Source organism: Semicossyphus pulcher, unplaced genomic scaffold (genome assembly GCF_022749685.1).
Source record: "Semicossyphus pulcher isolate SPU_LCO1_2020_fin unplaced genomic scaffold, fSemPul1.0.p SCAF_18, whole genome shotgun sequence".
Classification (NCBI taxonomy): domain Eukaryota; kingdom Metazoa; phylum Chordata; class Actinopteri; order Labriformes; family Labridae; genus Semicossyphus; species Semicossyphus pulcher.
The window spans coordinates 23,700,445-23,726,805 of NW_027211691.1; the positions used below are offsets into that span (position 1 = coordinate 23,700,445).

General features: G+C 43.0%; 1 protein-coding gene across 1 annotated transcript in view; it reads right to left on the reverse strand.

The window, feature by feature from the left end:
• The window catches only part of drosha (drosha ribonuclease III), a 115,677-nt gene that overhangs the window by 83,662 nt on the left and 5,654 nt on the right, over positions 1-26,361 (reverse strand). The window contains exons 6-15 of the mRNA XM_069667781.1: positions 26,187-26,347; positions 24,684-24,764; positions 22,281-22,367; positions 21,938-22,024; positions 17,750-17,821; positions 17,349-17,430; positions 16,206-16,280; positions 14,675-14,844; positions 12,076-12,200; positions 6,905-7,004 (exon numbers count right to left, since the gene is read on the reverse strand). Coding sequence (XP_069523882.1) covers positions 6,905-7,004; positions 12,076-12,200; positions 14,675-14,844; positions 16,206-16,280; positions 17,349-17,430; positions 17,750-17,821; positions 21,938-22,024; positions 22,281-22,367; positions 24,684-24,764; positions 26,187-26,347 — 1,040 coding nt within the window. The remainder of the gene's footprint in view (positions 1-6,904; positions 7,005-12,075; positions 12,201-14,674; positions 14,845-16,205; positions 16,281-17,348; positions 17,431-17,749; positions 17,822-21,937; positions 22,025-22,280; positions 22,368-24,683; positions 24,765-26,186; positions 26,348-26,361) is intronic.

Genomic DNA, 26,361 nt, shown 5'->3' on the forward strand with positions numbered 1-26,361 from the left:
TCATACCGATACAGGCCTTTATTTTTTCCATCTATGTGCAGACCCCGTCAGGTCTCTCCTTTATTGGAAAACACATTGTTATCCTGACTCTTATTGTTATGACCCACTGGCTAGTATTTTATGCAGACATAAAATACTAGCTGGTAAATCTTCACGGAGCTAAATAAGAAAACAACTTTAGATACGTGCTAAATATTAGCTGTGTAACAAAATATTGATACGCTTTAGTTTTGTGATGCTGTCTCAACTCAAAACGATCAATTCTGAATTAATAGCTTGCTTTTTACTAATATGTAAATCCCACTGATAGCATAGAAAATGTGCCTTATTTTTAACTCTGATTAATGTATATGGTGATGAGTTTCTTTGGCATTAAAATCTTTATGGGCCATGTTGTGGGTCGTCCAGCATGAGGTCTTTTAAAACTGGTTGATGGATATCCATAAATACGCAGTTAGGGGTGCGAATTGCAGGGTCTCTCATGATACGAGACGATACAAGATGGTACGATATGTGATAGAGACGAGACGATACAATACAAGGTGATACGTGACACGTGACGATACGAGCCGATAGAAGATGATCCGAGACAAGACGATACGATACGTGTTAGAGACGAGGCCATAAGTGATACGAGATAGGACGACACAATACGACACGATAAGAGTCAATATGAGACGATACGCGATACGAGGCGATACAAGATGATACGAGATGTTAAGAGACAATATGATACGAAACGTGATAGAGACAAGACAATATAAGATGATGTAAGACGTTAAGAGACGATACGATACGTGATAGAGACAAGACAATACGCTATACAAGACAAGACGATACAATACGAGAAGATATGCTATACGAGACGACACGTGACCCACGATAACGATAATATCACGATGCAGCAATTCTGCGATAAATAACATGTTGCAAGACAATCATATAATGATACATCATGATATCTGATTAACTTGAATTTTTGGCCATTTAATTTCCGTTCATGTTGTGACGCGGTGAGTCAGAATCGCAGGGAAATCTGTTTGAAGCACCATAAATTTGTAAATTAAAATACTGATAATTAAATTGCACGAGTCAGGACGACGATATATTGCTGAATCCATATTTGTCCAACCCTTACATGCAGTAGATATTTATGCTTTCCAGAGGACACGACTTAAAGCTTTTAGCACTTACATAACCCTTTCCTTTGGACCACACTGAGGAATAGATGCACTTCACTTCTGGATAACATCAAGCTGACCTTATGGAGGTTGAATGCACTAAATGTCTGTTAAGACAAAAGCTTCTGCCAATTAAATGTCATGTTAAATAAAATAGAAGCTTTCCTCGAAAAATATCCAGGGACATTCATCACCTTGATTTAATTCCTTGTATTTTGCCTAAAGCCTCATTTTGGTTAATTGTTTACTTAAATTTTTAATAAGTACAAACTCAAGGAAAATTGAAGAAGCAGGTTTAAATGCTTAATATTAGGAATGAACATGTTTGGTGCTGCAGCGAGACAATGATCCTTGTGAACACACCGCACGCAGCACTGGAATATGCTGTGAAAAACAGGGTGTTAAGGTCTTGTGTGGCCCAGCTGAAGCCCAGCCTTGAAACCAACAGAAAAATCTGCAGAATGAGTTTAAGATAGCTTTGAAAAGATGCTCCTCGCACGGCTCTACTGAGCGCGGCCAAATCTGCGAGGAAGCATCAGAGCAAATCCCCAAATCCACATATGCTGAGCTGATAGAGACGACGCAGAGCTGAATTCACTGCCAAAGCACTGACTCAGGGCTGAATGCTTATTCAAATTAGAGATACGACATAATAAAGTAGCACACTTTTGTACTTTATTTTTATTTAATTCATTTTAATTTTTAACAGTGATTTTATTTAACAGGAATATATCCTCTATGTTGGGCTACTTTAGAATGACACAGTGGATCGTATAGGAACATGATTAAGTCATAGTACAGCAGGTTATACACTTAATAAAATATTATTGATGTTTATGTGCTCATAAGTGTACATTGATATATATCACTTGCATAATTTATATCAATGTTATGTATTGAACATGTTATAAAGTTTTGGAATCATTATCACATTGCATTAATTGTTTTATTATTATAACGGTAGATAGAAGTATTTTGTCCTCTTAAAATCATTATATGAATTTTACATATTTATAATCATGCTATATATAAATAGCATATATAAATGAATGGACTGTTCACACTCTTTATATATATACATATACACACACACACACATATATATATATATATATATATACACATATATACACATATATACACACACACACACACATATATACACATATATACACACACATATATACACATATATATATACACACATATATACATATATACACATCTACACATATATATACACATCTACACATATATATACATATATATGTGTAGATGTGTATATATATGTATATATATGTGTGTATATATATGTGTATATATGTGTGCATATATGTGTATATATGTGTGTGTGTGTGTATATGTGTATATATATATACATATATACATGTATATATATATATATTGTATATATATGTGTAGATGTGTATATATATACATATATACATGTATATATATGTGTATATATATATATGTATGTATATATATATATATATACACATATACATGTATATATATGTGTATATATACATATATATACATACATATATATATATACACACACATTTAAAGAGTGTGAACGGTGTATGTATATTTGTATTATTTAGAAATCTATTCAAGTAGGTAGAAGTAATACGTAATACGGTTTCGACGATACCAGAATTTTAAACTTCGATACAATACTAGGAAAAAAAAAAAAAAAGATACTCGATACCACGGCAACAGAAAAAGAATCTTCTTGTTTTCATTTTTTTTCCTGCACACGGTGCTGCTACAGAAAGAGTCACAAACCAGCTCATTTGACATCCTGTTCACAATTAAAGCCTTAATGAGCAGGATTTTAGTGTTTAAAATGTTCCCCTTTCAATTATCAATCATAAGAAATGAGGAAAATCTGCCCTTTATTTCTTATCATTTTGCTGTGTTTTCTGGGTGTCAATAATTGTGCAGCGGTGTTCACCTCACAGGCAACAGTCCACAGGTCGGGACTAAATGAAAACGTAGAGACCAGGTGACGGCGCCATCTCTCTCTTCTGCTCTCTGTCCGTCTGCAACAGACGCTAACGGGACTTTTGAATCTTTATTAGACGCCGAAGCGACTTGACAAAACGTCTGTATTTGCCAACCTGTGAGCGTGAGGAGTATAAAGAGCTGCAGGTGACGGAGAGCGGAGCAGACAGACACACAGTCGGCAGGATGAAGCGCGTCTTCAGCTGCAGACAAACAAAATCCTGTACCTTCCCTGCAGGGCTGTACGGAGGTGTGAGTGAATTAGTTTGTTGTTTAGAATGCAACAGCTGTAAAACAATCAGGAAAACACCGTGCTTTGTTTTCACTAATAGCGCTCGCTTTATTCACTTCCTGTCTGTCTCACTGCACCACCACTCTCTCTGCAGATTTGTGGTGGAAACTGACCTTAAATGTGTTTTTTTTTCAAAGCTTCGGTACCTTTCGGTACTATCGAAAGTGAAAACAACGGAGATTTCATCGTTTTAAACACGTGGTATCGAAAAAGTTTTGAAAATGTTCAAACCTTACTTGGCATGACAATAACGTTATTGTTATGGTAATCTGAAATTGTGGTCTGAAATGAACAAAGGTTTCTGGCATTTGTGGGCAAAGAGAAAGTTGTATTTTTTTCCTGTGGTTGTGGAATATATTCAACTACAAGGTGATGATTTTGAAAGGAAGAAGGCCGTTTTTCAGGCTGTTGAAATGTGTTTTTTCATCTAAAATACAGGAACAATAAAAAATTCAAGATGAATGTAAAATTGTCCCAAACATCCGAAAAATCTGAGGAGCATTCTCTCAAGACGATACCAGTCTGCGTGTACGTTTGAGGCCCTGTCAAGTGTTTGGCAACGGGAGTCGCACAAAATCCATCTGGGCAGCACACACCGACAGGCTGCATGTCTTTCAGTGGCACACCGTCTACACCCACACACGCAATCCTCCGCATGGGATCTGGGCTCAGAATCAAACGCCCTGGTGTGTAGGCAACTTCTGCACACCTTTGGTCTCCCCGGAACTACTCCTGACTCCAGACCGTGCACAGAGGTAACTAAAGATCCAGGAGAGGAGCCGGAGAAGTGCAGTATTGCTGTGAACGCCTCTGACAGGGTGATTCTTAATGGTAGAAGATGCCTATCAGCGCTACAGACGCTTACTCTTCCACTGAAAGACCATTTACACAGGAAGCTAGAGTGTGTTCCCTCGGGCATTAAATGAGTAGCGATGCCACGCTGCCACTGCAGTGAAGAGACACTGACATGGCTAATGCTTCGTGGTGGAGCCTGATGGACCCAGTGTGTGAGTGTGCATGTGTTTGGGTTCACTAATTGCTCCGGTGCAGGTTGACAGTAGGATCGTCAGGGCCTGTTAGCGGGAGAGCCTCGCAGAGCTACCTGGGAAACAAGCTAATTGAGCTCTGAGTTCTGGCTCATTATTGGTTCAGAGTGTATCAAACACACCAAAAGGAAGAGGGTGTGTGGAGATCTGTAGCACACTCAAAGCCTGAGAGGGTTTAAAAGCTGTATCTAGAGGAGGTAAGTCACAGCCGTCCTGACAGGAGAGATATGGCTGGACAAAGCTACATCAGGCCACACACACAGCACCTGTGCCCTGTGATTCCCTGTGGCTACATGGTCATTACTTCACCTAACCCAAACCTTTCCATCCTCGGTCCCTCGTGGCGGTTTGACCTTCATGCTGAACCCAGGAGAGCAGTTATAGCCGTTTTATTCTGAGCTGTAAATTCATCTAAATCATGCATTATTTAGTACAGCCGGACCGATATGGGATTGTTGAGGCCGATACTGTTTATAGAGGGGGAAAAAAATCACAGTTTACAGATATCAAAGTGATATTTCAAAACAAAATGGACCTTTTGTTTGTGGATTGTGCACTGATATGACTATATGACTTTATGACTCTGAGCTCGCTCTGCTGGACACTAACTGAGCGATGACACCATTTCTAAATCAGAAATTAGTATTGTTTTCTGCACTGTAAGTTCTGTAGCAAACTATATGCCGATACTAATATCAAATATGCCAAATCAACCCATAATATCGGCCAACCAATATATCAGTCAGCCTCTAATATGAAGCTCAAGAGGGGGTATTATGCTGTTTCACATTTTAAGACATATATATGTTACAATGTTGGACGTCCAGACTAAACGTGGTTGAAGTTTCAAAGTGCAGCCTCAGCAGGCTTCAGGGAGCCGACCAATCAGAAGAAAGCAGGCTTGTAGGGGCGGGGTTTCTTAAAGGGACAGAGTCGTTTCAGAGAAAGGCTAAATGAGGGCCAGAGCACCAGTGTGAGAAACATGAGGAGTTTTTTTAACTCTTAATTATGCTAAGCTACTCCACAGGTATCAGAGTGAAATATGAAGCTTGAAATTAGCATAATTTAAATAAAGGAAATTCCCATCATTACCACATCAAAATAAAAACAAAGTATGTTTATCTGAAGGAAAGACAACAGGAACTAAAGCTTATCGATCAGCCGATTTTATCGGCCGATATTAGCACATTGAGATATATTGGTATCGGCGAATATACTCTCCGTAATGCTCTGATATTAGTATATGAATTTTAGCAGAAGATAAAACATAAGAAGATGCCTGACAAATGTAATACAGTGTCATTTTGTCTATTACCAAACAGAGGTTGCTATACTGTTTTTCAACACATAGAACAGACCCACAACTCTTTACACAAAATTTTGTATAGATAATTTTTTTACTCCCCAATATCGGAATCGGCCCTAACCATCCAGTCTCGGTCGGGCTCTACTTATGTAACCAGGAGTACAGAGGCATGCTGGGGGGAAGTGTCTGAAGTGTTGGGAAGGAAATCAAAAAAAGTGAAGGCCAAACAACATTCTCAAAATGTCCGAATTTGAACGGAATGCCAAATAAAATGTATTATTTAACTCTTTTTTTAGACTGTTCAGTAAAAAATAAATACATAAAGTAAAATAAAATAAATAAATAATAAGCGGGAGGTGGTTGCTCTTAAATTTAGAGGCTGGACAATTTATATGTCTAGTCAAGTATGTCTAAACCTGGGCGCCAATTTCTTCTGATTTAATCCAAATCTACACCCCAAAATATAAAAATAGGGCCCAGGTTTAAAAATACCAGAATGACCCTCTATGTGAAGCCAATCACTTTACGATTTTAACATGAAATAACACATATCTCGTCTTATAAACATAATTCTTATATGCAAATTTCTATTTTTCAAGGTGGAGCCCAGAATGCAGTTTCAAAATATCCCTCTGTTGTGTTATATCATTAAGCGTGTGAAAGTGAGGCTGTGTTTTCTAACATAAAAAAATCAACAACACCTAAAAAAAACACAACGCTGCCTTTCTGGATTTTGGCCGTCTCTCTTTCGTTAAGTGAAACAGCATCCTTGTTCCTCCCAGGCAAGCGGGTTCCAGATAAGCAGCGTCTGAATCACAGCGCACAGCAGGAATTATAGTAAAGGTAATAGTTTTGTTTTGGAAATTATTGGCTTGTTTATCTTTTATTTCTGAAGAGTGTGAGAGTGCTCAGCGTAACCTTTTATATCTGCATGAAATGAGCTTCCAAAATATTTAAATTAAAAAGCACATAGCGGCGAATCCACACAACAAACACAGGCCACCTGGCATTGTTGAAACATGAGTGTGACAGAAAAACATCAGAGCGTGTTTGTTTTCTTTCAACCCACCTCTCTCTGCGTCAGCTTCTGCTTGTCAATCTGCTTGACCTTGGGGCTGTTGGCCAGCAGGTGGCGTAGTTTGACGTAGCTCTTCCACAGCTTCTGGTACCTGCAGACGGTAAATAAGAAAGGTGTCAGGCTGACAGGAGTCCATCTCCCATCTCTCCCCCCTTCACTCACTCTCCTGCTGTGCAACAACGCATCAATATTTCATCCCCGGCTTGCCTGATATTAAACATAATTTAACAGTTGCCTGCGGCAGTTATTGCATTAGCTGCTTGTGTGTGAGGGCAGTGGACGCATGAGATTCCCTGTGTTTTCAGACGTCCACCGTTTGAACTGAGAGCAGAGGTTCACACGCACTCTTGACTGACATTTTCACTCTATTTTCTGTTCTGCTAAAAAAGCTGTAAGTCATGAAACATTTGAGCGGCTCTGACACATGACTCCAAAGCTATCTCACAACCTCCTTCTTCTCATTTTCTATAAAACCTCCATTGTCTTTGCTCTCATTTGCATCTGAAAGGAGTCAGGGAGTTATCGGCAAGGTGACATGTAGCCGCCATACTAACCACCTACCCTCCCTCCCCCTCCTCTCCTCCCTCCCCCCCTCTCTCTCTCTTTTCAATCAGAGCTCCTGATTGATGCACTGAGGGCCGAGTGTGACCGTTCTGCTCCCATTCAGGAGACTTTCTCCTCATTTACTCAGAGTTATTCAATTATGATTGGTGGGATGGAGGGGTAAGGTTGGTGGGGTTTTGGAGGAGAGGACGGTGCATTGACAGAGAAAAAGGCAGAGAGGCGCACAGAAGGAGAAGGAGAGAGAGAGAGAGGGAGAGGAGGGAGGTGTACAGTGGAATAGAAGAATTATAGAGCTTTAATAGTGGGGACTTCATTAGAGACTGAGACGAGGGAATGAGACGGCTTTACCGCCTCGATTATCAGCTCACCACCACCTCCGCACTGAAGCAGCCCGAGCGGACGAGAGAGGAAGAAAGGGAGAGCCATACAGAGGAAGAGAGAGAGGGAGCCGATCCAGCCTGGGAGGCCGCCTCGTCCCCAATCCGCTCCAATGACCTTTCCACAGATCCGCTGTGTGCTCTCAGGGTAGCGCTGCCGAGGCCCTCGCCACTCCCTGCACATGCTTTCATTAGCATATGCTGCCTCTTCCTCTTTTCTCTCTTTCCCTCCTCCTCTCCTGGTTTCCCATCTCCAGCCCTTTTCATGCTCGGTATCTGCAGCACTGCTGGCTTCATCTATCCGCTAAAGTGATGCTATTTGGCATTTAAAAAACAGTTACTGCTACGTAAAGTGCTATAGCCGAACAAGACAAGACCATTAGGGACAAGACTACAAAACTCTGGTAACTGGTAAAGACGGACAAAAAGAAAACAGTAAATGTGTCCGTCTTTCTGCCTTCATGAATGAATTTTAGGTACCAAAAGTTTTGGAATAGCTGCATTGTAATCTTTTGGGAAAATTGGCTCTATTAAAGTACGTCCAAACAACACGGGAGTTGCTAGTCGTCTGCTTCCACGACGGGAGGGATTGTTCCTTTGGTTGTGTTACTTTCTGTTTTGAAAGGGTTAGCTTGGATCCAATCTCGGATCCCGTCGGCTATAGTCTGACGACAATATAGCCTCCGAGGACAATGGTGAACATGTCGGGGCGTGTAGCCAGCGGTTAGCGATGATCGGGGCGGCTGTGGCACAGTGGTAGAGTCGGTCGTCTTTCAATCGGAAGGTCGGAGGTTCGATCCCCAGCTCCGTCAGGCTACATGTCGAAGTGTCCTTGGGCAAGACACTGAACCCCAAATTGCTCCCGGTGGCATAGCCAACGGGTATGAATGTGGTATCTGATTGACAGTTGGGCAATTTACGTAGCAGCCTCTGCCATCAGTGTGTGAATGGGTGAATGTGATATGTAGTGTAAAAGCAGCTTTGAGTGGTCGCAAAGACTAGAAAAGTGCTATACAAGTACAGTCCATTTACCATTTACTTCCAGTCGCGACTTCCATTTCCGCGTGCTGCATTGCTTACAGAAAAACAAACCACCAACAGCACAACATTTTTCTTAAGTTTAGATTAGTAAAAAGTCAAAATGAAGCTTTGTCCTCAAGAGAAGAAAACTACTTTTAAAATGCTCGTTTCTTGAACAGAGGCCTGATCGATCCTCTCTGATGCATTCGAGAAAGTCTGGAAATCTCAACGCTTTTGTGACGCCGCGTCAGGGAATTTTTCTCAGGTTGAATTTTAAATCTTGGACATATTGTGAGCTGAACTTGCTGCAGACGTCTGTTCATAGAGATTAATAAGAAGGTAAATTATGTTGTCAGATGATGCTGATGGGAGCCGGGATGTCATTAGGGCGCATTACGTTCCTCCTGCTTTTGCTCTCCACACAGTCTGTCTTTCCTGCATACGCCGCAGCCTGCTGATACGTGATTGTTAAATAATACTCTGACTACAAGCGTATAAGCCATCCCATAGACTCCATATCCCTGCATACAGATTCCAAATTTCTTTGTAGAACCTGTAAATAGAGATTAGATTGGATCAAACAACTTGTTTGCGAAACTCAAGATAACACAAACAAACTCGCTGGTTGTGGTAATAGTGGACATGAAAGTCCAGCGCTCTGCAAGGCAAAATTACTGTTTTTGTCAGTGGAGTTTGGTGGCTTTGAAAAGAGCAATATCACAAACTTCCTCTGTGTATCGCTCCTTGCTGTAATGTTGTTAGACTGTTATAAACACATCTTTTACTTGTCTGCTTGCAGTAGTTTGTGGTACTTTGTTGACGAGAAACGACAAAGAAGTTATTGCCGTTATCTTAACATCACAAGCATAGATTTATCTCTCTCTGGTTGTTTTCCCTTTGTGCAGCTGTAGCCATTACATTAACCCCTATTCACACATATGGATTCAGCACTGGAGATGTGACAGAATGCAGTTCAACTCACAGACTGAAAATGTGTCCAACGGCAAATGCAAATGTCTATTCACACGTCGGAGAGAGCCAACCTCGCGGCAGCCAATTTTACTTTCCTCATGAAACCGTGGCATGCACTTGTTTTCTCCTCCTGTCAAGTATGTAAAAAAAAATGTAGGAAATGAAGGACAACAGCTTTCAAACTCTTTACAATGTAAGCTTAACAAGGTAGCAGGGGTTGACAAAAGACAATTTATGACACAAAGAGACGCAGCAGTCAGAAGTGAAAGTACTTCACTGCGCACCAGCAGAGTGGCAGGAAAAAAATCGGAGCTGAGGATGTAAATTATGTGCTGCTACTCGGAGTTCAACTTGAGCCAGAGGAATACGACATGGTCCAAACGTGTAAGAGTGTTATCACGTTTGCAGCAAAGAGACTTCACCAAAGACGGCTCATTTATGTTTTACTAAAAGGGGCATCTGTCTTTTAGCTTCTTAAGATTCCCCTGCATGCCATTCGCGTGCGTCCCTCTCTCGTGTTTCACCCCTCCTTCGCCTGCGCTGTCCGTCCTGTTCCATCCTGCTCTCTTTTCTTTACATTCCCTGACCTCTGACATGTCATCATTCTTGCCTCAGCGGTCGTGATGGAGCTGCAACGAGCTCGAGTGGCGGCCCTGAACACAAACTCGTCATGCAGTGGGCAGCGTGAAGGGGGAGAAGACAACACAGCTTCCTCAGTCTCCTGAGTTAATATATGCTGCTGCTGTGTCCGAGGCTCCCTCTCTGTGGCATCGCCGCCGCCGCAATCAACACCGACTCCTGCCCTCGCTACACGCATCATTAGCGGTGGTAGGAAATCCTTTTCCGCTGGTCTCTTACTACTCGTTTCTGCATCGCCTAATGATGTCCCAGTCCATCCATAAATTTGTCGTTGTCTGTCGCTTTGAGAAGTTTGACATGGCAGCAGGGTGCGCAGGGATGAAAGAGCTCAGCGGACAGGCGGCTAAAATATAGCGGCAGGGGAGAGAGGACATTAATCAGGGCGGGGGGATGAAGCAAACTAGTTCTGCCTAAATGGATTTCTTAATGATCCTCCTCTTGTTTGCATCTACATCAACTACATTTCCCTCCTGACAGTTGTGAGTGAGACCGGATATTTGAGTTTAAAAGAAATCCACAGGTTTAAATTTAGAACGAGAGCGAGAAGTTGTGTAGAGACTTTTTGATTGGCGCTCGGCGTGGTGTTGTCGCATCTCTCTGAACACCTCAGAGACGGCGGCTCAGATGATCTAATACACTACTTTTGTTAATTATGCAGCAGCACAGTACTGTATTCCCCGCTGCAGCCCTGTGGCGTCTGAGTGTGTGTGTGTGGCATTACTATTCACGAGACATAAACCGCAGCAGCTCCCACGGCGGAGGCACCCAGCGGAAACCTGGGACCCGTGACGACGCATGTGAAAATGTCACGCCGCTCGTTTCCTCGTCCTTCTTTTCCCTGTATTTTCATATCTCCCCCTCCTCTTCGACATACGCCGTTCTCGTCCTGCTTGACGTGTGACACAAGAGACTCTGCCGTCACAGTGTCCTGGGAGAGCGCCGGTGAATAAGGATTGAGGGAACGAGGGAGACAACGCGCAGCGGGGGAAGGAGGGATCTGTACTTGGATGGGTGTCGACATTTGCGTGAAGGGTTGTTACAAAACTAAAATGTTAAACTGAGATAAGATACTTGGTACCTCATTTGATACTACGTCACGCTTTCTTACTATTTTTTGGGACATTTCTGGGAGTCAATCATCAGGCAGTGGAGTGGAGCCTACAGCAATGTCTACAAGTCGGGACTTAAAGAAAACATAGCGCCCCGGTTACATCCCTGTCTCTCTCTGCTCTGCTCTCCGTCCGTCTGCGCTAGGGGATATTTTGGATGTCTGAATGAGACGTTAAAGTGTCCTGACAAAGTGTTGGTATTTGCCGACCTGCGAATGAGAACGGTCTGCTTTTTGTGGCTGTGTAAGAGCTGCAGGTCTGATGGAGGCCAGAGCAGAGAGGCCAGAAACAGCTGGCAGGATGTGGCATAGCTTTGGCTGCTTACAAATACAATTTGGCAACTTCCTGCAGGGTCGGTCAGCGGCGTGTGCATGTTACTTTAGAGTGTAACCACTGTTTATTTTATCATTTATTTCTCTGCTATATGAAGTTTTAGGTTGAAAATGTGCTTGTAGATCTTTACTTTTGACAGAAAACTTACTGAGGGTCTCCGGCGTAGCTGAGCTGAGCGGGCCTGATCCCAAAATGAACGATGATGGGGAAGGTGATGACATCCGGGTTGAACTGCTCCCTGTCCAACTGGTCGATCCGAACTGAGCTGGGTTTCTAGGGGGAAAAGTGAAGTCAAAAAAGTCTCATGTTAGAGTATAAACACTTTCACATATCTACAAGGCAGCCATCATTCAATCTTCTCCTATCAACATGTGAAGTAAGCAAATAATCCACGCCACGAGGCCCAGATTCCGCAAGAAGCGGGCACACAATGATAAAGCAATGTCAAGGTGTGGCGAGGTAACTTCTGACGCCCTTATCAGGCAGGAGATTGACAAGCAGCATGTCCTCAGCTGACTCCCAAATCACAGCTAGCCTGTCAGGCGTTTTGCGAGATCAGAGGAAGGAGCTGTAGCATAAGGCGTGATGAGCTGCGTGGCAGATGGCTCGAGGCTCGGGCTCACCTTGACATTAGCCGCAGCTCGCTCGCTCGCTCGTCACGGCCTGCATACAAACTTTGATTTGAGGGCGAGAGGTCACCAGCCAACTTTGATTTCGCCTTTAAAGCGACATAATCAGGTTTGATTGGCTTGATGGAGGCCTTGATGATTGCCCTGTTTACAACCCTGACACAAATACATTGTACATGCTAATTTATATATACAGGGCCATTTAGCATGCACTGCTTCTTTACTTATACTTTAATGCATCAAAGCTGATGAAGGCTGATGACATTTGTGCCCTCGTTTGTCGAACTCGCCACTCTGAAATAATCACTTCAGCATGGCGTGTTTGATTGGCATCTGAAGCCCATTATTTGCTGTAGCATGTATGTGTGACCTTGACATGACACAGCGTGTACGATTTCTACAAAATAAGAGCGTGCAAAGACAGCGAGTAGGATTTCTACAAAATAAGAGTGTGCAACGACAGCAGCTATGATTTCTACAAAATAGGAGCGTGCAAAGACAATGGGTAGGATTTCTACAAAATAAGAGCGTGCAAAGACAGCAGGTACGATTTCTACAAAATAAGAGCGTGCAAAGACAGCAGGTACGATTTCTACAAAATAAGAGCGTGCAAAGACGGCGGCTATGATTTCTACAAAATAAGAGCGTGCAAAGACAGCGGCTATGATTTCTACAAAATAAGAGCATGCAAAGACAGCGGTACACTTTCTACAAAATAAGAGCGTGCAAAGACAGCGGTACACTTTCTACAAAATAAGAGCGTGCAAAGACAGCAGGTAGGATTTCTACAAAATAAGAGCGTGCAAAGACAGCGGTACAATTTCTACAAAATAAGAGCGTGCAAAGACAGCGGTACGATTTCTACAAAATAAGAGCATACAAAGACAGCGGGTACGATTTCTACAAAATAAGAGCGTGCAAAGACAGCAGGTACGGTTTCTACAAAATAAGAGCGTGCAAAGACAGAGGCGGCCCACCTAGCTCTGAAGGGACATTACATTTTCTATTTAGATTTTTCAATAAAGTTAATAAATAAATTATTTGTTTAAGAAAGCAGCTTTCTGAGTACCTTAATACCTTACATTCAATACTCTAATATTCTAAATCTTACTCCCCATATTGGTCGGGCTCTATCAGAAACTATTTTAATAATCGGTCAATCCTTTCAATCATTCATCAAGAGAAAGATTTCTGGTTGCAGCTGTTCAAATCTTCTGTTTACAATCGTTAATTAACATCTTTTGGTTTTTGACCATATTTTGGACAAGTCATTTAAATGCGTCACCTTGGGCTCAAGGAACCTTCGAAGGGCAGCGTTTGAATAATTCTCAGTATTTATTGACATTTCTGACGGGCTCATTTAAAACATAACGCAGAGATAACTCATTAGAGCAAATGTTTCTGAGTTGCAGTCCTTCTATCAGCAGTGGGTGGCACATATAAAAGCTGGACATTAAAGTAATCTTACATTTTAAACCAGTCGCTTAATGTTCGGCTGCTTGTTGTCAAACTTTCAAAGGGAATTAAATGACCATAAAATACCATCTTAAACCAGAACTAACTAACTCATTATGAGAAGTCCTCAAACAGACATGGAAGACAACTATTTCCCCTGACACTTCTGTTTTATATATGACCTTTTAAATAGACTTAGTTTGACTGTCAGACCAATCTTTAACATGAGTCGAGGGATGGAGGACTATTATACACCCACCTATGAGGAAACTCTGACAGCAACAATTCAGTCCTGCCAGGAGGAGCAGTTGACTCAATAAGTCACCCACGCCAAAGGTTACACAATCATATTCACTGTTCATATGCAACCTTTAAGCTAGCAATGACATCTTCACCTTTCCCCAGACGCAATTACTGTACATCCTTTAAAATATGGGCCAGACAAGAAGGTTAACCAACTTGATCGCGACATAAAAGCTTCGGACCGGATAGTGTTGATGACAGCAAACGCCCTTGGGGATAATAGGTGAGGCTGCTCATGTCACGGGCTAACAGGAACAGCCTTATTCCTGCGGTGTCGGGGGGTTGGGTGGGGGCGATGACTGCCCTTGAAAAAACAAGACAAGGCCACCTCCTGTCCTTACAGAGACGCTGAGGCCTCACCATGCCCGGGTTGGTGACGATCATGCCCTTGCACTCCTCCGCGTATTTCTGCCACTCCAGCTCCTCCCACTGCAGCATGTCTGCAATCTCCTCCTCGGGGACCAGCGGCTTGCTGCTGCGCAGGAGGTAGTGCAGCACCTGATGCATGGACAGCACCTCCTTCCCGCCATCTGAGACAATTATCGGACATAAATGCACATCAGAAACTAAAGCATGCATGCACAGAAGCATTAAACACATGCACAATGTTGAAGTTTTCTGCAGATAAACAAGTAGTGACATTTTGTAGAATGGGAAATGTTTCATTGGGCTCCTGCAGAGTCCTTGGACCAAAACCAAGGTTAATGTTGCAGGAAATGTTTGTTTAAGGGCTGCAACTAACCATTGTTTTCATTTTGATTTACCTGCTGATTATTTTAGTGATTAATTGTGAATCTTTTAGTCGACAAAATGTAAAAAAAAAACTGTGAAAAAAACACCAATTAGAATTTCTAAGAGCTCCTGAAATTGCTTCTTTTGTCCAACCAACAGCCCACAATCCAAAGACTCGTTCATTTACTGTTACATGACGAATAAAAGCAGCAATTCCTCAAATTTAAGAAAATCTAACCAGCAAATCTTTCTTTGTTTTTGCACAAGCGCCTTCCGCCGCCTCGCCTCTGCCAAACTCTGAGCTCCTGAACTAACATTACATACTGTGAGAATATCCACAAGTGCTCAGGTGAACGGAGCGATGATGCAAGGACAGAGGTGGTTGTATGCACATAATGATACATCCCACACACACACACATAAAACATTTCCATCTGTATTATAGAATCAGGGGTGAGCAGACAGTCAAACACAAATAACAGAGAGATACAGCCGGGCATGTGCGCGCAATCTACCAGGTCACACAGAGCCCGTTTAACAGACACTCATGCAAAATTGATTGACCTCCATTTAGGACGCACACACAAATATCTACTCCCCGCTCAGACCTGGAAATGCATTAAAAACAATATCAAATGCATACCCACGCACTCTCACTGTAACTTTCCACACATCCTCATGCTCTCACTGTACCGCCCGTCTCCTCTCAATCTCTGCCTCTCCACAGATCACATCACAAACATTGGATTGGACAGTTTGTTGTTTTGTGCTTTTGTAAAAAAAAAAAAAAAAGAGGCCGATAAGTGTTTGTAGCCGACTAAATTGGGAGAGCTGGGAGAGAAATTGTTTTTTGATGGAAAGAAGGTAGGAGGCACGGCTGTCATAACAACATCACTGTGAAGATATGATGGAGCAGCAGCACCATCATGTGTAGCAAATATGAATACCACGCAGAGGCACAGCAGCTCGCCCACTGCGAGGCATTCTGCACAGATCACAACACAAGTATGCAGACACGTTCGGAGGAGACATGCAGCGTCTTTGGTCTTCTTCTGGATCGCGTTTTTAACTGGAGGAATGTGCCGCCGCTGACCACCAGAGGGAGACAAAAGGCAGAGGAAGGAAGAGGAGGTGGTTTCTCGTTGGTAAATAGTCTCACCTGGTAGGAATCGGACGAAGCGGGGCATGAAATGGAACTGCTGGCATCCAGAGGCCTCGTTGTCGACTTCAGGACCTGAAGAAAGGAGGAAAGAATGGGGGCCGCTTTAGCTCAGCGGTTATATCGCGTGTCTCATGCACAGAGGCCACAGTCCTCAATGTGTCGGCCCCGGGCTCAACTCCCACCCTCGGCCCTTTGCCGCATGTCATCCCCACTCTCTCTCCCCTGTTTCCGACACTATCCACTGTCCTCTCCCTCCCTCTCTCCCTCCCTCCCTCTCTCTCTCCCTCCCTCCCTCCCTCCCTCTCTCCCTCCCTCTCTCTCTCTCTCTCTCCCTCTCTCTCTCCCTCTCCCTCCCTCTCTCTGAATAATAAAGGCACAATTTGTTGTTTGTTATGTGGGAACAACTTTTAAAAATAATATCTAACAAGCTTTTGGCCCAAGTGTTTTTATTTTAGATTAGATTAGGAGTGCTTGGTCAAAATGAAAAAAGTTTTTCTTTAGTTATTTATAAATAGAAAAGAGCTTACAAGTTATTTCAACACTATTTCAATTTATTTTCATTTGAAACACATTCAAAACACACAAATTACAGCCCACCATCTGGACTGTGAAGGTGGCGGCTGCACTGACGATCATAGCCCTTTTTACACTGCGGCTCCTCCTCAGCGCCGTAAACGAACAGCGCGTGCTTCAAATACACACACACGGCGCTGTTCCGCCCTGCTGGCTCTGCAGTTTACGCAGACGCCGTTACGCCTCTGTAACTACCTCCAATGCCGGAACGACTTCGCCCCGCCCCTCCACGTAACAGAGGTGTAATAATCCCACCTTAAACTGTGTAAAAAGGGCTCATGACAGCGGCTTCCTGCTCCGAAGGACATGACAAGCACAATGCTTGTATGAACTTTAACTTTTAGAAAACTGAATAGGGTTAAAACTCTGAAAATGCAGATATTGTTCCATACTGTCTTTTCTTCTCCACACCACCCCATACTCTGCAGAAAACCCTGAATCTGATGTTACCTCTGCACATTTTATTTGCTCGTTAGCACTCTTAACTATGTCATATGCAAGTGAGAAACATGAGCGAGACTGCCAAATCCCTCTCATGAAACCGGCACTTTAGTTGGGGACTTGTACCTGTCAGGTTCCAGTCATACAGCTCCAGAATGTCCTGGAACAGGTAGACAGCAAACAGCTCCAGGCCTCGGACGCAGTAGTTCTGGGCACGGAGAGAGAGAGAGTCGTGTGAGCGTCAGGACAAGGAGAAGACTCAAGAAAAGCTGTTATACTACCATGAAGAGTACTATAATGTAGATATGACTGATAAGTAAATCCGGTTCTCTAACGTTATCACATAAGCCACCTTATCGATGTAATCAGAATCTCTTTTCCCTCTTCTACAAGGATTAGCACCTTGGCTCACCCAGGCACCGAGGTGTGAGGGTTACACGTGGCTCAGCTGCGCTCGGGCTCAGCCGTTTGAGATAAAACAAAAAGGGGTGAGAAAGAGCCGGGAGATAAAGTGGGGTTTTACCGACCTCCGGTGTCATCTCCTCTATGAAGTGGATGGTGTAATCTATGTTGAAGCGGATCACACGGCACAATGGAATCTGTGATGATGAAAGGGACAGAGGACGAGAAGAAGAAAGGACGGGCCGACTCATTACCATGGCGTTAGCAGAGGTTAAAGCTTTTCAAGGAAACTCATTAAAACCTCGTCTCCTTGTGCGGAGCTCACACCAACATGGCCGACACAAGCACAGGGAAAAGAAAAAGTGTGGATACTCAAGAAATCACATAATAAGGTGTACAACAGAGGGGGGAAGAAACAAAGTACAAATACTCTAGAATATTTACAAAATTCTACTTTCTATTGCGTATCTAGACTTTTACTTTTAGTGATTTTAAAAAGGTTACGCACGCTTTTATCGCCACCCGTTTGACTGGTGTTAGCCGAGCCTCTCCGTCTCGCCTTCAGCTTGTTCAGAACGCGTGAAACTATGAACTTATAAATCATAACACCTATCTTTCAGACCTTTTAAAACCTCATATTTCATCAAGGACACTTTCATCTACAGACCAGTTGCTTCTGCTTGTCCCAAGGTCATGGTTGAAGCTCGGGGGTGACCGAGCTGTTCTCAGCTGCAGCTCCAAAGCTCTGGAACACTCTGCCTCCACATGTCCGACCGTCCCCCACCCTGCCTGCTTCTATTCCTTGGCTCTGCATGAGAATTACCTTTTTTATTCCTTTACTGTCTCTTAAGGCTTTTTACTATTTTATTGTCCTGTTGTCTTTTATTGTTTCTATTGTGCTTTATAAATACATTTGGATTTGAGCGAAAGCAGGCAGAACGTAATGCGCCGTAATGACATCCCGGCTCCATCAGCGTGATGGGACGATGATTTAGCTTCTTATTGATCTCTATAAACAAATGTCTGCAAACAATCTGCTCTAGATTTGAAATTCAACTTGAGACAAATTCCTTTGACGCTGTGTCATGAAAGACGTTTAGATTTCCCGACTTCCCTGAATGCATCACAAACGATGGCTACGACCTCCGTTCGACAGACTTGTCAGGTTAAAGTAGTTTTCTCCTCCTCTTGAGGACAGACCTGACAAAGCTTCATGTTGTTCCTGATCTGCATCATGATGTTGTTCTTTCAGCAAACTGAAGAGCCGTTAATTAAAGTCACAAGAAGTAAGCCAGAGTGCAGCCTCTGTGTAACTTACTGTTTACAGTGAGATTGAGACTCAGACAGATGAACAGGCGCTCTGATTTGAACACACGGTCGCTTCTCAAGCTGCTGACTGGATTGTAAACAATGCAGCGCACGGGAAAGGAAGTCTGGGCTGGAAGTCGTTCATCGCTAACCGCTGGCTACACCGGACACGCCCGACATGTTCACCGTTGTTCCAAGATTGCAGCCGTGCTAATATTCCATACAACTGCACTCCCTCTGGTGTGATATAGATGAATTAAGAGCAACAACTCTCCGCTATTGAATCTGAAAGGTAGACTGTTTATTGTCTCCTCTATATGACGTGAGGTTCAGTGAGTTCAGTGAGCCTTCAGAACTATTCTTACTTCTCTGTGATCATTTCAGAGCCTTTATCACTTCAGGAGAGAAGATGAATCAGCACCTCTGCCTTCACTCAAGTATGTTTACTTCTACTCGCGTAAAGAAGAGGCGTTCTTCTGCAACTTCAGGTGTACAATCATCACCTTCAGTCAGACATGTACAAATACTCCCACAAATCGAGCCGCCACACACGCACACACTCTTGGAAATTAAGTAACTCAAATCTCTCGAAATAGATAAGCCTGCTCCTCTGTGTTTAATCTCCCCTGTTACACGGTCTTTGTTGTCGAAGCGCGGGGTTTTTTTTAAGAGATTAACCTGGGAGACACATTTATTCTCGCCCATCCTGGGCCGTTAACTAGCAGGGGGGCTAATATCACCACGCTCAGAGGATCCTAATCCCCCACGCTGCCACGAAGCGTTTACCCCAGCTTTTAACAAGGGCTGCTTAAATTATCCAGTTCAAATCATTCCTAATCCTCGAGGCTCTTCTCTTCAAGCCAGACGGATATTGACCGAGTAGTTTATTATTCAAACATGCGGGGAAAAGTCGACGCCGACGGCACACATGTGTTTCCAGATACGGAAATATTCACACTTTGAACACATTTTCAAGAAACGTAGCGGCCCCTATATCGATTTCCCTCCGCCTTTAAACCTCCTCCTCAGAAAAAGAGAAGGTCCTTTAAAGTACCGACCTCTCTAATGTTCGATAGTCACTGATGGGGCCTTCAAAAGCGGGGGAGAGGACTCTGCAGCAAGGTCAGCGCAGCGAGAGCAGCACTTTGTCCGAGCAACAAAGATGCAGACCCGAAGCCAAAAGCCCATTTGAAGATATTTTTGAGGAGAGTGGTGTTAAAGGAGGAGAAGTGGGGGGATTTTTCGCTCAAACGCAGACCTAAATTACACAGTTTGTGTAGCCTAAAGAGACGTGTAGACGGAGGGTGGGGATCACGTGTGGCAGAGCTGACTGAGCAGTGGTCAAGTAGAGTGTATAGAGGAGAGATAAAACCATGATGGACCTGGGGGTGTGATACAGCAGAGCTTTATGTAGGCAGTTTTAGTCATTTTGACCGTTTACAGTTTAAGCCGACGACAACTCAAAACATTTTAGACGTCTTTAAGTCAATAACTTCTCGTTTTCACCCGTTCGCTTCAGGTAGAATTATCACTTTAAATTTCAGCAGATCGTCCGTACAGTTAAAGAACGAAGAGGATGCAGCATCTAAAGATTACTTTTCATCATCGCTTCTCACTGAAACAGTCTGACTGAAGCACACAGCCGATGATCGCGAAGTGATGCGTGAAAACGTCCCTTTTTTTGTGAGCACCTTTGTGATAGCGGTTATCTCCAACCGGGCTACCCAGTTACAGCAATAAATTGCTTGTGTTTGTCTCCATCTGCTCCCATTGTACGTAATTGATGCCAAAATAGCCCCCGTGATAGGCGCTGCCATCTTGCGATGGTGACGTCATACGGAGCCGGAGACTGCGCAGTAGAGATCGGCGTAGCCACTTCCGCTAACCCAAACACACACTTAACTTACTGAAAAAACAGCAAGGATCCCGCACGCCGGCGTGTTTAACAGCAGAACAACTTCTCTGTGTTGGTCTGAGGTTAAAGTTCACAGGTATGGAAACTTCAATGACTGTAGTGATTGTTTTAGTTACGTTTCTACTCGCGGATCGTCCTCCGCTCTGCTCACCCAGAACTGATCGGCTGCAGGAGCTGAATTTGTCAACAGAGCTGTCAATCATCATTTTGACAGCATCAAATAACTAATTAAAAATAAACTTGTCAGAAAAATGACATGAATCTCCATGATAATAACTAGCTATAATGACAGAAACCATGTTTGAGAAAAATTTATGGGGCGTGTATTTTGATTTTATAGTTTGACTCGTTTGACTTTGTCCCGTCTGTTAACATGGAGGAGGCGGGCTTTATGACCTATACTGCAGCCAGTCAGCAGGGGGCGCCCGAAATGTTTTGGCTTCACTTTTAGGGAGCTGTCATGTCGTCCATCTTTTTATACAATCTATGGTTTTGACAGACAGATTAGACGCACAGTCGGGGAAAATACGGATTTTGAATGTCCTCCGCTTACATTTTAGTCCCGTCTTGCCTTGTTAACGAAAAACAAAACATACGTCGCGTCACAGTTTTTATTATCAGCGATCCATTTTTAGCTCGACGTCTCGTCTTCATCGTGGAAAAAAGGTCGTTGACGAACATTTTTCGTCAGATTTTTATGATATGAGGATGTATACATGTTTATGATCAACAGAGGAAAATTTGTGTTGACGTTTGAGTCATTCACATCATTCCTGACGGACAAGACTTTGGGTCATTTGTTCCAAATAAAGCGACTTTGTGTCAAAGGGCTCAAAAGCTTATAAGGAAGTGGTAAATATCTCTACTATTATTTCATCTTTTTGAGGTTTCCTTGAGTTAAAGAAACTTGTGTAACACCTGCCCTCAACATACAAAATAAAAGTAACTGTAAGGAAATACAGAATTAAGATGACAGACTATTAAAAACAGGCAGAGCAGGGAATTTAAAAGCTTTTCAGTGACACATACTGTCTGATATTTTGTGAAATATACGCACTAATATACAGCAAACAGATAAAAGCGGGCTTACACTTGTGAGAGGCGTGTGGGAGAAAAGAGAGAAGCCTTCAAACAGGTACTCGTGGTCATCGTACTCGATCACCGTCGGCCTGTCGGTCTGAAACACAAAACAGAGCCACAAAGCAGTTTAGGCGTCGTGTTGTGAATGCATGAGCTGTGATTGCTGCCATTACACTGTGGAAAATGTATCAGATATAACGCACAATCATATTATACTCAAGCACCGCAAACAATACCTGCTGAAGCACGCAGAAAAGAGACTCTTATGGAGCACAGATAACACGCATCCTGCTGCATGATGTTTTGCAGGTCAGCGTCTTAGGCTTTTATTTTAAGGGGGGACAAAGTCTTACCAGGAAGTTGGTGGGAGGGGACACAGTGATCCTGTAGTGAAACAGCTTCCCTGCGTTGTTGTTCATCAGACGGCACTGTTTGGCAGGCTGAAAGAGACACAAAGAAAATTACTGTAAGTATAAGTCCTAATCTGTTTTTGGGGCTATCCCAAAGGTTTCTATAGCAATTATCTTACTACTATTTCATTTTATTTTCATTCAATAAACACACAAATTACAGCCTACCATCTGTTTGCACCATGTTGAGTTTGCAGTCCTGCTAGCTACTGGTGCAGCTCAGCCTACGATAACGTTGATTGTTGCGAGGGTGGCGGCCGCACTGGCGGTCATGACAGCGCATGTCCGTGACGAAGCTTTAGCTAGATTATAGCACCATCGTCTGGGTAAAATACCGTAACACAATAAAGTCCATCTTTCTGCATTTTATACTGGTATATTGGTCGCACCGGTTTTTGTTTTGTTTTTTTACCAGCAATTAGCATAAAAAGGACAATTAAAAAAGGATCCTTCAATCTACACACAGTTGCTAAAATTAAAACGGATCGTGACAAACTTTTTTTTAGACCTGTATACACAGACGATAAAAAGTAACTCTGAAAAACGATGTCCCCGTTTCTTCGCCTGCTAAAACATTTGGGGTTAGGGCTCAAGGACCCAGCCTGGCAGAGATTAGCGCTGTGACGGAGCTGAATTTTTCTAACTGTGGTAACCATGGTAACACTAACGCCCCCTTGCAGCCCGCTGCCGGAGTATGATATGTGTATGAGTATTTAACTACAGCGTGTCCCCCCGGACAGTAAAACATCGACGTGAGTGAACACAACATGGTGGAACGCGAGTTTAATATCGCTACTACGTTTTTATCCTTATTTGTTGAAATGAAATCCGTGGTGACGGGCCAGTTGTTGTTGTAGCCCTAACACAGATTTTAAAAAAGTAACTTGAAGGTATAATAAGTAGTTTTTCTGTGAAAATAAAATACAGACTTGTACAAATATAATATAATATAAATCATCACTTATGGGCCTCTATGCACGTGTGTTGGTGAGTGTGTGCGCAGATCCTTGTGAGGCCCTTCCCTCTGCATCTTTTCTGTCGGAGGGGTTGTGGTTCCCTGAGCCAATCACAGCGTACAGGTGAGTGTGGGAGTGGTTCAAATTAGCAACTGGGCCCCATTCAGACCGGCGAACACGGCGAAAGAGCGATGCAGAGTTGGCCTTCTTTCTGTTGGACAGGTAGGTGCCTCAAACCGGGTAGGACAAGCTAACCGGCGGTTAGCATGCTAGCGCAAAGATAACCGCGATGCTGTCGGTGTTAGATCGGCGGGGTGGGCGTGTTCTCGCACGAGACAGTGAGAGTGAGCTTCTGGTGATGATGAGCCCGGGAGGAGGGGCCCAGTTTGAATGTGTTGTTGACAAAATGCTACTTACTATACCTTTAACTTATAACGTATGCTGACAAAACTTTTTTTTAACTTGTTCTTCAGTCAAAAACACAGGAGAGAAAAGTGTTTAGCCAGACTTAGGATGTGGATAACAAGATATTTGTACATAATCTATAATAACCAAATAACATTTGTGTAATTTACTCTGATTAAAAGCAACAATTTCCAGTGCTACATGATGACTTAAAACTTAACTGACATCCTTTATAATGAAAACAGTCCTACTTTCCTGACACTGTAGAAAGCCATGGCCTGTCTGACTTACAGTTTCCAGGTCAACAAAGACGCTAACGAGCAATTAACTTATAAATTGACAAACAATGGGGTGGTCACTGTTCATTTTAACACCTTAACAGTTTTCTTAAGATATAAAATGGCCTTCAAAATAAACTTAAAAGGCGGGTCCACTATAACCAGCATTTACAAGCATGTATCATGAAGCTAATGTTCATAGGTTAACACCATCATTAAGTAATCTATGAGCTTCAATGCTCCCTGATGGCTAACAAAAGGAAAATCGACTTCGGCTCCTTCTAAACAAACCATTCGTTCTCCTCAGCTGAAATAGTGTAATAAAACTAAGGAGTGATGTCACACCTTTGATAAACACAAGGTTGATAAACTAATTTGTTGTCTGAATGAGTCACACCGGTCAGCTGAAGATGCTTTTCTCCCAAAACACGGCAGAGCCAGAAAGTGAGCCATGAAAAGGAGAAATCTCAGCCGCGGGCAGAATAATCGATGAGTCGCAGGTACAGATCAACTCTCCTGTCAAATCCTTCCACGTGTAATATCATCATTTGCTTCTTTGTGATGATGAAATCTTATTGTCCCTTTAACACAACGGAAAACGGCCACTGTGCTGCGAATGCGTTCAGCCGGACTAGAATAATGTCCTTGCCCCCCCGTGGCACCGCTTCAAGGTTATGAAAGTGTGATTTATGCACGGCGTGTCATACCTCCTCCCCCGGGTAGATGCTGTGGCGGATCCCTGTACGTCTGGCCTTGGCACTGCACTTACACAGGGGACCATCATTCATCTGGACAGAGAGAAAATACGTAAATCAGACACAACTGCTCCACTTGCCATGTAGAACACGGAGGCTGCTGAACGTTTGAAAACTGCACACTCCCGACCTTTAGTGTTTCAAGTTGCCCTGTGTGATCGAGTCTCGGCAATGTAAAGCCACATCGTGACAAAGGGATATCAGTGGTTGATCGTATTCCTTTAAAAGGTCAGATAAACTCTTGAATAATCTTTGAGTACTTTTCTGATTATGTAGAGATCAATGACCGTATAAAGATGGACGACGCGTCTCCATCTTCTCTCACTGTACGAAATTGAAACAGAAACACCCCCCCGTGACGGGCGCTGCCACCTTGCAAGGGTGACGTCATTTTCTTTCCAACAAATTTAATTTACATCTATAGCATGTGAACAGTTTGTGCTTTCTAGGGACTTTTTCAGCCCAGTTTTTAAGCCCTGATGGCAACAAATCAGCTGATACAGTTTTGTTTCTTTAAACAAAAACCCAAAACATAAATAATCTTGATAAGAATCATCTGGATTTGTGTTTCTCCAAGAACTGTTTCAAAGATACACGAAGAGCGAGGCTCCTACAGTGTCAAAACAAACTTGTCAGTGCTCTCTGGTGGACAAAATATGTAATAAAGACATGGGCTGCATTCCATTACTTCTTAAGTATTTAGTATATCAGGAAAAGATTAAGTCCCAATCAATGTTTGCAAAAAGCACCAGGATGGATTATAGTAGAGGAACAACCCCCAAAACGGGGGTTACAACAGTCAGTAACGTGCTGGTCAGAGGCCATAACTTGTAATAAAAGAACAGTATTATATTTTCCTTTAACAGGTTAGTGCCAAAAGCTACAGCAGCATGTGGCACAATAACGACTCGTATAGAGGAATGCATGTTCTGTGTTTCACAACAAGACGACAGACTTCGCTCAGAGATGTAACCCACGCTTCATAAACGGTGGCCCGCTAGAGGGAGGCTTAAATGTAAGTGCTGTTGTTGTTCCCTTAGCAAAGATGATCGGCACAGTTTCTGTCAAAGCGTGAAATTAAATCTGTGTTTGAATACGAAGGGAAGCGTGTTTCATCTAAGTGGATTATATCATTCATGTTAATCACAAAGAAAGTTTATTGGGCTTTATTTGAGCATCATGCACTTATCCAAAGAGGCAAGGTAGCTTAGCTTTGTGATTTAAAGCTTTGTGTTAACACTGTTATCCACTGTCAGGACCTGTTATCAGTTGTTTAAATAAAGCAAAGGTTTAAAGTATGAATAAGGATTCGTTTGCAAAGGTTTGTCCCGTCCTTTGCGTTACACCTGCACAGAATTACAGCAGAGAACAGAAAGAAAAAATGGGGCTGATTACAGGATTTGGTAACAGATCCCACACGAATGTTACACAACGGTTCAGAGGTGGGTAACCAACCTGCCCGGGGTCGTTGTACCACAGCTCCTCGTGCAGGCGGTCGGGGTGAGCTTTCTTCCTCTTGATCTCGGCGATGACATCAAAGACCTCTGAGTCAGAGCTGCTGGAGCAGGTGCTTCCTTCAGCATCTGACTCACAGTCTGACTCACTGCTGCTGTCATCTGAATCCAAAGTG